The following is a 12,516-nucleotide window of genomic DNA, read 5'->3' as shown; positions in this document are numbered from 1 at the left end:
CGGAATGCGGCAGTCTGTCAACACGGGCCAATATCAACCCGTCTCCAGAAGCTTTATTTAAACTTTTTTTTTTTCCCCACACACACGCGCATGCATACAGTAGTGCTCAAGCAGAGCTCCCAGCAAAAAGGCTGGGAAACAAGCTCAGGCTCAAAAAAAAAAAAAAGCCACATGTTAGCGTATTCTGACCCTGCCAATGACTGAATATATGAAAAACAAAGCGTTACCTTGGCTTTTGCTTCTGCTTTTTGAAGCTCAGTATTTTCATCTTGTAAGTGGGAAATGAGGAGCTCCTTTTCACGAACATGCCTGCACAAAGGACAGGTTGCACACATGTGATCATCGAGTGTTAGGATGTATCGTGGACCTCCCGGCAACTTTAGCGTGACACGAGAAGACAGATTCCATGCGCTGGACTCCTGCTTAGCGACTATCTTAGGTTGGCCGAATTACAAAGAAGACGTGGACCGCGCGTGAAAAATGCTCTTGCATCTCAAGGTGTTTAGGTTTCGCGTTTATGGCTTCGCGTTTCTGTTTACGCACCATCCGAGGCCTTGAGACAGCTTTCTCAGCAACAAAGTGACGCGAGTACTACGCACCGCTAAAGTAATGCAGCAACCAACAAAGGAGCTACACCACCAGTGAAGAGTTACCTAAGCTGTCCCCAGAATTAGATGAAAACATTGTCTCTAAGTGGAAGGTGTGGAGCTGCGCAGAAAGTCAAGTTGTGGCATAATGACCTTGTCTGTTGATACTACCTTTCGAAGTTTTTCTTGGATGGTATAGCACCGATTTCAGGACATTCGAAATCTATAGTGGACATAATTGCATGACCATTTCGTGATCAGAGATAAGAAATGCTTTTTCAAACCAAGAACTAAGGATGGACACCACTAAGTTGACTCGCAAATCTAGCAAATACTGCAACAGTTTTTCGGTGAACTTATGTCTCCTGCACATGCCCCGGTCCATGCAAAGTGGACTCGGAATGCCACAAAATACATGAGCTGGGCTCATCACGAGCCAGAAATAACAGCTGAGCTTGTGACAAGTCTGGCTCGTTCAAGTCTCCGAGGGGGTTGAAGGGAGACTACTGTAAAACAGAAGTATGCGACCATACCTGTGGCACAAGACTGACACAAGTGCCATTCAATCCAGCGACGGAACTTGAGTGTATCATGCATAAGGAAGCACTATGCTCCAAGCAGTCAAACATTACCTTCAACCAATGGCTCGAGGAGTTTTTAGCAGCTGCCATGTTTGTCTAGCATGAAGGAGTCAGGTATAAGTGAAACCAGTATCCACGATGCAGTAACTATTCAATTAATGGACCAACACCTGAACGAAATACAAGTTTCTGCACAAGCCCAGACGATAGCCCCTCGATGAAAGAACGATGGCCAATAGAATGCAGTGCCATTTTCTAGTGCCCAAACTTCAACAAGAAGTGTGATGAAAACAAGTACAGTTGAACCTCAATATAACGCACCACAATGTAACGAAATTCGCTATGTAACACATTTTTAAAATTTCCCAATCTCTGCCCTACTGAAAGCTATGCATTTTTCTTTTCGCAATTTAATGAAGTAATTTTATGCCACACTTTCGATTTAACAAAGTCCTCGCGCATCGCATGCATGTATCAGCAGCCGCTTTGACAATCGAATGAAAACTAAAACTTTAGCCGAGATACACCGCATTTTGCATTTGCCCAACATTGACGTCAGTTTGAGGGGAGGGTTCAACACGCGGCAAGACTTTTCTTTCTTTTTTTTTTTTGACAACAGTCGTTCATCCTTCCACAGCCGTCAAAGAAAGCATGCAGTCAGCCGTGACCATGACACGGGCTTTTGGCATCGTTTGCTTCAAAACGCGTTTGCTGCGACATAGTTCGAATGATTATGTGGCAGCGGACGGCGGCCATCACAATCGCTGTGTGATAAAGGGAAGGCGCTCAGCAACCGGACGAACCGAGCAAGGTTTCTATCTACTAGCAGTGTTCCACTAAGCTTTTACTTTATTTGGGCAGCTAGAACATGGGAACCTCGATGTATCGAAATTCACGATGTAACGAAATTTTCGGCTATAAGTAGGACATCGTTATGCATATCGAGGTTCAACTGTATTTTTAACGAAGCCACCAACCTTTTGAGCACTTTTATTTGCTCCTTCGCCTCTTCAAAAGATGTACGCATCATCACCTGACTTGCAGAGAGTCTGAAAAAAAAAAAAAAGAAAGGAACCCAAGCAAGAGAAATTCTTGAACACGGTTCCAGAATGCACTCATCTACCCGAATTTGGCCCTAGGTTCTACTTCCAGCACAAATAAATACTAATGTGCTCGTTTGCCTAGGTTAGCGGTCCTCAAGCAGTGGTCTACAGGGTCTGTATATATCCTTTGGCGTCCTCGAGACTCGTTGATAAAGCTCCTAATTTGTTGGACAAGGAGGCCCAAAAGTGCACTATATGCTTTGTTATATTAATTCATTTATTAGTCACAGGTATGGGTAATACTATTTATTTATATATATATATATATATACCGTCAGAATTAACTAAAGATCACCGTCCTTTGCCGCGACAAAGAGGCAATCCAAGCAGCATATGCAGTAGCGGTTGCCATCTATTTCGCTTCATTTTGGTAAATGATCAGTTTAAAACTGTAAGTGCCTGAGAGTTTACTTTGGTAAGCTATCTTAGGGTAGATTCTCCGAAAGAACCACTATCCTTTGTCGCGGCCAAGGATGGTGATTTTAGTTAATTCTGAAGGATTCAAGTAAACCTCCCATCCTAATATTGTTATTATAGTAAAGGGAGCATTTGTTGCTATGCCATGCATTAAATTTCTGCATGAATGAGGAATCTGCAGAGCTTAGAAAAGCATTCTACGTGTTGCAGTTAGAGACGCAACGCTTGATATTATTAAAAATTGGGCGGGTGTACATCTCCAGGATGCTGACCTCTTTTCATTCAAACCAAATTTTAAAAAATGAATTTGACATACCGTTACAAATTTTTTTTCGAAAATCTAGTTATACTTACAATGACAGCAAGGCATTACCAGGGTTTGGTACCAATAAGGATTTCAACATTTTGGAAGCGACATCATTCATGTATAAGGCATCATACAAACAAGTTAATGGCAGGATCCACCAGTTTCCTTGGCTTACATCACCAAATTAAAACTGCGTGATGACAAACTCCAAAGTCCGACGAATGGTGCACATTATCATTCGAAAGTTAGGTAGCTTAAGCTACGCTTTTATTTATTATTTACCTGAAACAACAGTGATTGCAGAGCGAAAATTCTTACCTCTTAACTTCTCCCTCCAGAGCCAGCGTGGTTTCCTGGGCAGACTCGGCCCTCTATCAAAGGGAGAGAGACACGGCACAGAACTTCACAACCGTGACCGGGTTATGCAGAACGGTAAGTAGGTATATGGCGTCAGCAACACACAGAGTTAGTCTCGCAGAGTACTGACATTGCATACAGGGAGAGTACAACACTTTGATAGTGCTGAAACGCAACTGACCTCATTAAAAAAAAAAGAATCCATTTCAGCAGAGCATGCTTGCGCACAAGGGTAACCAAAGAAGAATGTTTACAAGGTGCTGAAAGAGGGTTTGCACGAGGTTCACCGAGAAATTTTGCAAGGAATTTTCAAAGCTCATTCAGCAAACTAACAAGCACTGAAAGCGATGTTGCACATTTCTTTTTTGCTTATAAATTTATGTTAAATGACTTTTTGGATGTTACTGGTGGATGCAAAGTTAAGTACTACCTTAGGTTCTCTTTTTGTTTTGACACCAGCACCTTCCTAAGCGTTCTTGTGTGCCAAATCTAAATCGGCCGCTGAAAGAACAAGCAGCTCAGCAAATGCATCGTGAAATTGTGGTGGAAACAAACAGGTCTTGCCTCATGTTTTAAGCACCAAACAGCATGACACTGAAGAAATCACGATTTATAGTTTTAACTTGCACTGAAAATCACAAACAAACCTAGAGCGACATTTTCCCCTTATGTATTGCCACTTTGCCATTACTGGTGTATCGCACCGCTAGACCATATAAAGTAGTGTTCTTGCTTAGTAGTGCGATAGTCAATGTGTTTATGCACTTTGTGGCTTTTATTTTTTCTATGCTTTTCTGTTTGTTTGGAAACCAATGCTCATACGCATTATATGAGTGGTAATCCAAACAAACTCTCGGCTGCAAGTTAAAACTAGTATATTGCATCCTTTTTCCCCCTAGTCTAAGTGCCGTTATGCTGTGTGACCGCCATCTCTTCATTATAAAGCCCTGTCTCGACGACTTCCTTCTCTATCAATCATCATTGCTTCAACGCTCAAATAGTGATAAGATTCGTTTTTGCTCTTGCCATCCATTCTGAGCTAACGTTAGGCATATCTGCAATTATTTTTGCCCTATTTTGTATGATTTCTTGTATTATTAAAGATTGATTCACAAGTTCCTCGTGCCTGTACATAAGAGACTTAACATCTTACGAACCTAAGGAGCTTTATGATTTTATACGACCTTGCTATGTACCAAGTTTATTCCGCTTTTCTAAACCCTTTATTGCTGTGCTAGCTTAACAGGAGGTCCTCCTGATAGAAGCTATCATGCGGCCTCCCCATTCAGTGTTCTCCATGTCAAGAAAAGAATTAAAGTAAAAAAGAAATGAAACAGACACATTCAAAGGCTGTCGTGGTACCCAGGGGAACCAACCTCGTCAAATTGCTGCTGCAGCTCGAGACAGCGTTCCTGGGAGTGGCGCCATCGCTCCTGCAGTTCGGATATCTGGTTGGTCATCTGCTGACGCAACTGATGCAGCTGCGTCCTGGCCTCGGCTTCTTGCTCCAGCGCCCTGATCACTTGCTGCTTCATCTCGGCATTTAGGTCCCGCTCTTTCTGCAGGAAAGGGGGCCAGCGGCGGAGGAGGAGAGAGAATTTCGGTCGCTTTGCATTGCAATTTCAAAATGCCACCACACTGGACATGGACGCATCACGGTGGCAGTCAAGATAGACAGTATGCGTGTGTATCAAGGCCAACTCCACCCAATTTTCAAATTCAGTGAGAAATGAATTTCATGTTCTTTTCCAGATATACTGATGTTTGTCTGGGGAGCAAATGAATTGTCAAGAAAATCAGAACGGTGATGTAGCCTGCCCACAGGGTCTTGAATGAAAGAAGCCAGAGGTCGCGACACCTATATTTCATTTTTTTTTTTAACCTTTTCCAACTCCTAATGCCTCCATCATCAGTGAGAAAAGAATACATATGTTTACAATACAGTAACCTAACGACCAAGTCCAACATTATTTGTTCTCAGTGCCCTTCGAAATTAATTAAAGTAGAGACAACATATAAATGAGCTCACTGAAGAGAAAGGATGGTCAGACGTAAATACGTAAATGCCAACTGGTGAATTAAGGAGCTAAGGTCCAAGCATGGAACAGCAGGACAAGAAAAAAGAAAACGGATCCTCAAAACAGCACAGAAAATTAGGACAGCGCCAATCGTGGAAGGCCAAACCTGTACCTCAGTGCTTTTATCCTGCCGCACGTTTAAACCTGTGAATATAGCAAGTTGAGCAAATGGTTATAAGGAAAACTGGCTTTACTTTAGAAATTATAGGTGAAAATGGTTTGGTTTATTGGTTTATGGGGTTTAATGTCCCAAAGCGACTCAGGCTATGAGAGAAGTCATAGTAGAGGGCTCCGCAAATTTCCGACCACATGGAGTTTTTTAATGTGCACTGACATTGCACAGCATATGGGCGCCTAGCTTTTCGCCTCAATCGAAAAGCGGATGTCGCGGCCAGGATTCAACCTTTTGTTGTAAAAGACTGAACATTGTACATGATCCGAGCACTTACTCACTACTCCTTTCCAGACAAGGCTAGCAAATTTTGTAACTCAGGACTCTGGCACAGTCCTCCGGACACTGCCTAGACCACACAGATGAATCACAACTGCAACTGTTGCCAAAAGTATCCAGACAATGAAATTTGATCCTCGATCATGTAAGTGCAGCTGCTATAGCACCTCTAATAACCAAAACGCCTCTTAAGGTGAGAACAAGAGTTCTCCTTACCTTATGCAGGTTTATAGCATAGAGGCGGCATAAGTACTTCACCACAAAGCTAAGAAATAAACCTCATCGCCTATTTACTTTTGGCAAAGACAGCACCGGTGCTCAACACAAGCACTTCAGACACTGCACAACATACAAGAACAAACAGACCAGCACTCCTATATCCATGCACCCATCACTCGTTCTCCTCGGGAATCATGTGCTACAGGGCCCAGAACATTAATTTGCCCCTGTCCATAAACCAGATGAGAAGCATACCTGGAGGCTCTCCTGAAGTGTATCCAACTCGCGAGTGTAGCTAAAGACGATCGTCTTCCGTGCAGGCTCCTCCTCTTCCCTCTCCATTTCGAGTCGCCTCATCTCGGCCTTGCACTGCAGCAGCTCTGCCTTGAGGGCTCTGATCTCGGCCTCCGCTGGAAGAAAGCATGCAGTAACCATTCCTATTCCCTTTGATCTGTGCAATGCACGAAACAGCTCGGAAGCAAAACAGGGCCTCCTGGCCCCCGTTTTTTTTTCCCCGCAGAAAAGAAAAGCTTAGGCCATAAGCTAGTTTGCCTCACGAAGGCCTGAGCTTCCATGTACAGTTGGCGAGACAGCGGTGAATAATCGCCTTTTGTACGTGTCAGTTCTGACACCACGTAAGTTACGAAAAAAGTGAGCATATACCTATTTTATGACACTCACAGCAGTCAACCAAAGCAGCGAAAATTTGCAGAAACGTGCATTAAGGAAATTATTTATTTAAATTTACGGGTATTTACTATCATTAAATATTGTTCAGTATTCTCATCGAACGATTTTGTGGAAGAATTGAACTGGATAGGTAAAGGTAAATTATTTAGAGCTGCAGGCGCTTGGTATTTATGTCTGCTTGCCGTAAGTACACCAAATTTTAGGAACATTCTTTGTGTTATAAGGTGCTACTATACGTTATGGGAAAATTGTAAGAGGTGGAGGTGTACGGGCCATTTTCGTGAATATGGTGAAATAAGGACAAGTAATATAACTCATCTTACATAGATATACAGGTAGAAAGGCATTGTTAATAGGCAACAGTGGTCACCAAATTTATGAAATGTGAGGTTATTACAGTAATCTGTTAGCCACACCGGAAATTTCTAATAGGTGCGCAAAACCTGCAGGCGGTCGCCCAGTGTCACAAGCAGTAAAACATAAGCAGGTGAAAACTCGTTAAACGTATGTTAAGCACATGCGCCGTAGCGAGTCAACTGCCTCAATGTCGCAAGTCTCAGCTGATCAATGGCACAAACATCTGTTACATACTCGACGTCAGGTTACCACTCAGAAAAAGAAAAAAAGACATATCCTCGACAGTGCTGTCATGCTGTGTTCATCGCGAAAATGCGTCACAACACAGCAGCTCACATGGTAACCTAGGCGCACTTACCCGATTTTGTTTCTGAGTTTCCACTGATGTCAGTCCGAGTATCCAAGATGCTTTCACCAAACGAGAGCCGGCGAGCGATGGTGTCATCTTCGGTGCTTGACTCCTCACGGGGACCAAACATATTTTCCAAGTCGCGTAGTGCACGCAAAACTCGAGTGTTCTCCAGTTTTGACATGACTGCCGGCACCTGAAGCCCTGCTATGTATGGGTGTTTCAGACCTAACTATAGTGATCTAGTATACTTAACTAAAACACCAAACACTTCCCCTACAGCAGCTTTATCCCGAAGTATACAAGGGCACCATACCCAAACGCACCGCCATGAAGACCGGCGGAAAAGCGGCGAGCCGGTGCGGCTTGCGGATCGGCTCGGCTGCATTTTGACGCGTTCCCTGCTTCGGGTCAGTTCGGGTAGTTCGGGTAGTTCGGGTGCGTTTCGATGGAGGCGAAACGAAGTGGCGTCCGTGTGCTGTGCGATGTCAGCGCACGTTAAAGATCCCCAGGTGGTCGAAATTACTGCGTAGCCTTCCACTACGACTCCTCTTTCTCTCTTTCCACTTTCATTCCCACCCTCCTCCCTTCCCTTACGGCGCGGTTCGGGTGTCCACAGAGCAAGTGTGACAGCTAGTTATACTGCGCCTTTCCCTTCCTGTGAACCAATTATTATTATAGTAGTTCGGGTACTTCGCCAACTTTGGTTCACGGTGGAAGAAAGAGATTCGGATATTCTAGAGCACTATAGCTTTGGGTACAGCAGTTTTCTTTACAAGTACAGTGAACTAGAAGAGGTACCAATTAAGAAAATAATTTAACTTCTAATGAAGTCCATATGAGACCGATAACGTGGAACTTGCTGGGTTGCGTCCAAAAGGAGATTTCCAAATCCAAACAGACTACGTAGTGCTAAAGTACCGTGTGCTAAAGCAGCTAAAGTGCTAAAGTGTACTAGTTCCATAGCCTCCGTAGTGCAGATTCACACGGTTGATGACGGCAGGATATTGGTGGCGGGAAAACAAACTAGGTGGATGAATAGAAAACATTTATTGATGTCTTGGCGAGGGTGGTAGGCTAAGAAGGCTGCAGCGTAGAGCCTCATTTCGTTGGTACGTAGTTCGAGTTTGCTTCGTTGTCAGAAGTGTCGTTATCTCCCTTACCTCAAGTAATCTGATTGGTGGAAACATCGAAACTGGATATCAGTTCCACTTCTGGCGTTTTCACCAATCAGATATGACTCGAAGTGAGGGAGATCGCATGACTTCTGAAAACGACGGCAACTCGGAATACGGACGCAGGGTAAATAAAGGTGGGCCTGCTTGGCATTTGTAACCTTCGAACGACCTTGCGACAAATGTGAAGCGAGGACTTGTGCTTCTTTTGCGCGTCAGCACCTGGACAGCGCCATATGTGCATCCTTTCTAATTGAGCTGTTTCTCTAGGGGGAAGTGCGAAAACCAAAACACAGGAAGTGGAGCTGCCCTAATGTAACTTTGTTACCTTGCTTAGCCTGATGAGAGGGTCTCTACAGCTGGAAAAATGAATTCTCCGCCACCCCAGAAGCGGGGGGAGGGGGGGGGGGGGTTCGTAGTTTTCTACCGAACCCCCCATCCAATAGCATCACGAGAAAAAGGACGAGACGAACGGGAGACAACATAAAGAAATTATTGGTGCGACACTTATTAGGCTCCACATTTAAGAGTATGACGCGACAGCATTAATGGCACAGAGCTCAATAGAAAAGCCCAGGTTGACAGCTGCCTTGTTGATCGATTAAAAATTTATTTTCCAGCGATGTAGGAGGCTCTTTTCACCCCGCTCTTGGTACGCATGACTGAGAACGGGGGCTGGGACTTCCGCGACTGAATACTGGCGAAGATACATTTGGTTTGCGGCCTCAGCTGCCAGGCGCGGAAGGCTCATTGCTGGTAAGCGGGGACCTCGCTTCGCAGCAAGGTCTCCCAGGCTTCTCTAATTTTAAGGGGAAATACTTTAAGCGTTCATACTCGCAATGACTGTCCGTCCGTTACATCCAAAGGCTGCAACAGTGTCCGCTGTGACCCTCCCACGCACCGCTTGGCAGGAGCTGCCAACTCGGATCTCTCCTGAGTCTTCATATGGGAGATGGACATTAAAATCAGCCAGCCAAGGCCCTTTCATTCACATTATCGCTGGGCCACGCAGGCACGTTCATACGGCTTGGTTAAAGCGGGCTTTATATGTTGGCTGGTAGCTTACGCTATCACGTCATCGCAGGTGGGAGTAAAAAGAGAGAGAAAGAAGTGCCGTATAGTGGATGGCTTCGGACCACGACGAGATAGAGGCTTCACCTCACCTCAGTTTAGTAATCCAAAATTGGGCCCCTTAGAATTTTTAATGTTTTCCCCTAAGTGCCCGGGAATCTGGAAGTGTAACGACTAGCGCACCGCGATCGTCGACTACCGCGGCGAGTGCCACCCCCGATCGGCTGCTTGCAGAGTATACGAGGCGACCTCTTGTACTCTGAATCTTTAACCCTTTAAACCAGAGCTTCGGCTCGTTTTTCCCTTCTCTCCTTGTAGTATTCTGGGTGCATATTGCGTGGTAGGGGAGATGAATTCACCCTCAAACGCCATACGACAATATGGATCGAACGTGAATCGCGCATTGCAGCTGACGACGGCGCAGCAGGTGATACCCGCCACCTCCAGCTCCGGAGCGTCTGTTAGCGACGGCTCCGGCGGTCCATGGTCATCTGAAACTGTGCGCGGTCAGTTTATCGTGTCGTGAACGGTCCCGCAAATCGTCAGACATGCATTACTTGCAAGATAATGTTCATGCAACATGATGTTGGGGCGTAGTACAAGACATTCACCAAAAAAAAATGAGAAGGGATCAACGCTGCTGAACCGAGCAAAATGTTGCGGTAAGTTGTGTTTACATGTGTTTCTGTGGGATCACTCTCTCAACTCGCACCCTCATACGTTTCGCGGTATTTTAAAAGTACTTCACCTCGGTAAGGCGATTTCACACTTCCACGGTCTGTTCTAGAGCGTTCATGGTTGCTCTGTACCGAATAACGACATCAGAGGACCCGTGAAATTAGAAAACGGCTGTAGAATATTTCGCTCCTATGTATTCCTATGGGCGCTAAGCCTACTTTTCACCCACAGTCGGCCCACGCTGGCGATAGAAGCGCCACCGCATTGTGCTTACGTCACAGATCGGTGTTGGTCTATAGGTTGACCACTTGCTATATGAATTTCTTGAGTCTTAATTTGAACAACTTACTGGTTGTTTTCGGGAAGCCTAGATAACCACTAGATACATTCTCCGAAGTTCGCGGTGGTGTTTCCTACTTGATTCAACTGCAGCTGGGTTTAAGTTGCAACTTTTCGAAGAACTTTGCGTTTCCCTCCGTGCCAGAGGAGCTCCTACCAACCCGGCCATGTGATGTGGCCTCATGACGTCACATAATCCGCCTACCAATCAGTGCTAGGCCATGCCACTTGCTAACTGTCACATGTCAGAGCCCCGAGGTGTACCAACGAGGCGGAGTTTTTTACCGAAGAGGTATTTCCTTCTCTCTGCTTTGTCATCTGCTTGCCATGGTAGCTATAGTAGCTGGTATGCCGCTTTACGTGCACTAGAGTGTCATACCTGGGTATTCGGGCGAAAGCACGGCACCGCGTGTCGCCGCGAGGGTCGGAAACAAAATATATAAAAAAAAAACATTTTGCAAATTATCAGCAGTGTTCGAAGTTCTGTATGCGGTGGGAGGCCCTCTACAGTACCGTCCTGCAGCGCGTCCTCCTCCATATAGAATTTGTCGATGGATCAAATATGATTAATTCCAGCCAATAGCCAATAGCCATTGTGTATTAGGTGCTGCAAACGAATTCTTGAATGCCACGCAGTACGCACTGCCAAGACAAATGTAAAATATTAACTTTATTATAAAAGAACATATATGTATGCGACAAACATTGTGGCAGAAATAACTGACATCAATGCTTCCCTGATTCTGTCTGTTGAATAAATACAGAAAATATTAAACGAAATGTAGAACTATATCAGTTCGAAACCAGCAAAGCAGTGCATACCGCTGATATGAAAACGTAAAGGCCAAGAAATGAACACTTTGACGGGAAATGCTTTATTGAATCTGTCATCCAAGACGCTTGTTTACATTTTTGTACACGTCCAACGGCCAATGACGCTGTCCTTTTTTCATTTATTGCACAGGAACACCTGTCACCGGTCGTATACTGTGGGTAATTTAAGTGAAATTATAGTCGCAACAGAGAGCGCACAGAAAAAGCAGGAGAGTTCCGAAACATATGTACATACAAATGCGAAGATATAATGGAATATTATAAATGAGATGATACAACTTGATAAGGGCAAAAAATTACCACTGGAAACAAACTTCACTATATGTATGCACAAAACCTCGCAACATGACATTTAAATATACGTACAAGTCTCCAATATATCTATGCAACTAAGCTAAGTCACTGCATATGATGCGTCAAACAAGGCACATAAACATGTTGCGCAATCACAGATAGTAAAGTTTAAGCACAGAAAGACACACGATCTAGGCAAGAACAAAGCTATGATCGCCACGCTTCGGTCGCGACAGCACCATATGGGTAGAATAATAGAGGAAGAATGGAAAAATCAATACATTAAATGTAGATTTTAACTGCCTGCACAGCGACAACAGTTATTCTGTACCCAAAATTAAAGAAGGGTATTGCTTTGGTTAAAAAAAAGTTGCAAAAAGCAGGACAGGTGTGTTTAGAAAAAGTTTTATTACACATTAGACATTCAGATTAGACAATCACATGGGCGCCGACAAATGACCGAAACAGGAAATGCACATGATTAAGAACAAAGGAAAGTGCACATAAAATACAGCCTAACGAATAAATACATCACATATCAGTATTTACATGGAGAATAAAATTTGGCTGTTTGTGATGATGATATATTCAATTTTGAACGGCACTGTACATGAAGGTATACACAGTAG

The 12,516-nt window shown here is 44.2% G+C and overlaps 1 protein-coding gene across 2 annotated transcripts in view; it reads right to left on the bottom strand.

Moving 5' to 3' along the window:
* LOC146189633 (mitotic spindle assembly checkpoint protein MAD1-like) overlaps positions 1–7,870 on the bottom strand; it is a 33,650-nt gene extending 25,780 nt beyond the window's left edge. For both annotated transcript variants that reach the window (XM_084604396.1, XM_084604394.1), the window contains exons 1-6: positions 7,506–7,870; positions 6,356–6,510; positions 4,729–4,911; positions 3,314–3,366; positions 2,146–2,217; positions 228–309 (exon numbers count right to left, since the gene is read on the bottom strand). In XM_084604396.1, the coding sequence (XP_084460522.1) occupies positions 228–309; positions 2,146–2,217; positions 3,314–3,366; positions 4,729–4,911; positions 6,356–6,510; positions 7,506–7,680 (720 nt within the window). In that variant the 5' untranslated portion in view covers positions 7,681–7,870. The remainder of the gene's footprint in view (positions 1–227; positions 310–2,145; positions 2,218–3,313; positions 3,367–4,728; positions 4,912–6,355; positions 6,511–7,505) is intronic.
* Positions 7,871–12,516: the final 4,646 nt, after the last annotated feature.

The sequence above is a fragment of the Amblyomma maculatum genome, chromosome 5 (assembly GCF_055883805.1).
Source record: "Amblyomma maculatum isolate TAMU_Amacu chromosome 5, ASM5588380v1, whole genome shotgun sequence".
NCBI lineage: Eukaryota > Metazoa > Arthropoda > Arachnida > Ixodida > Ixodidae > Amblyomma > Amblyomma maculatum.
Note: the sequence above shows the minus strand (reverse complement) of the source record. Positions and strands in the feature narration are given on the sequence as shown.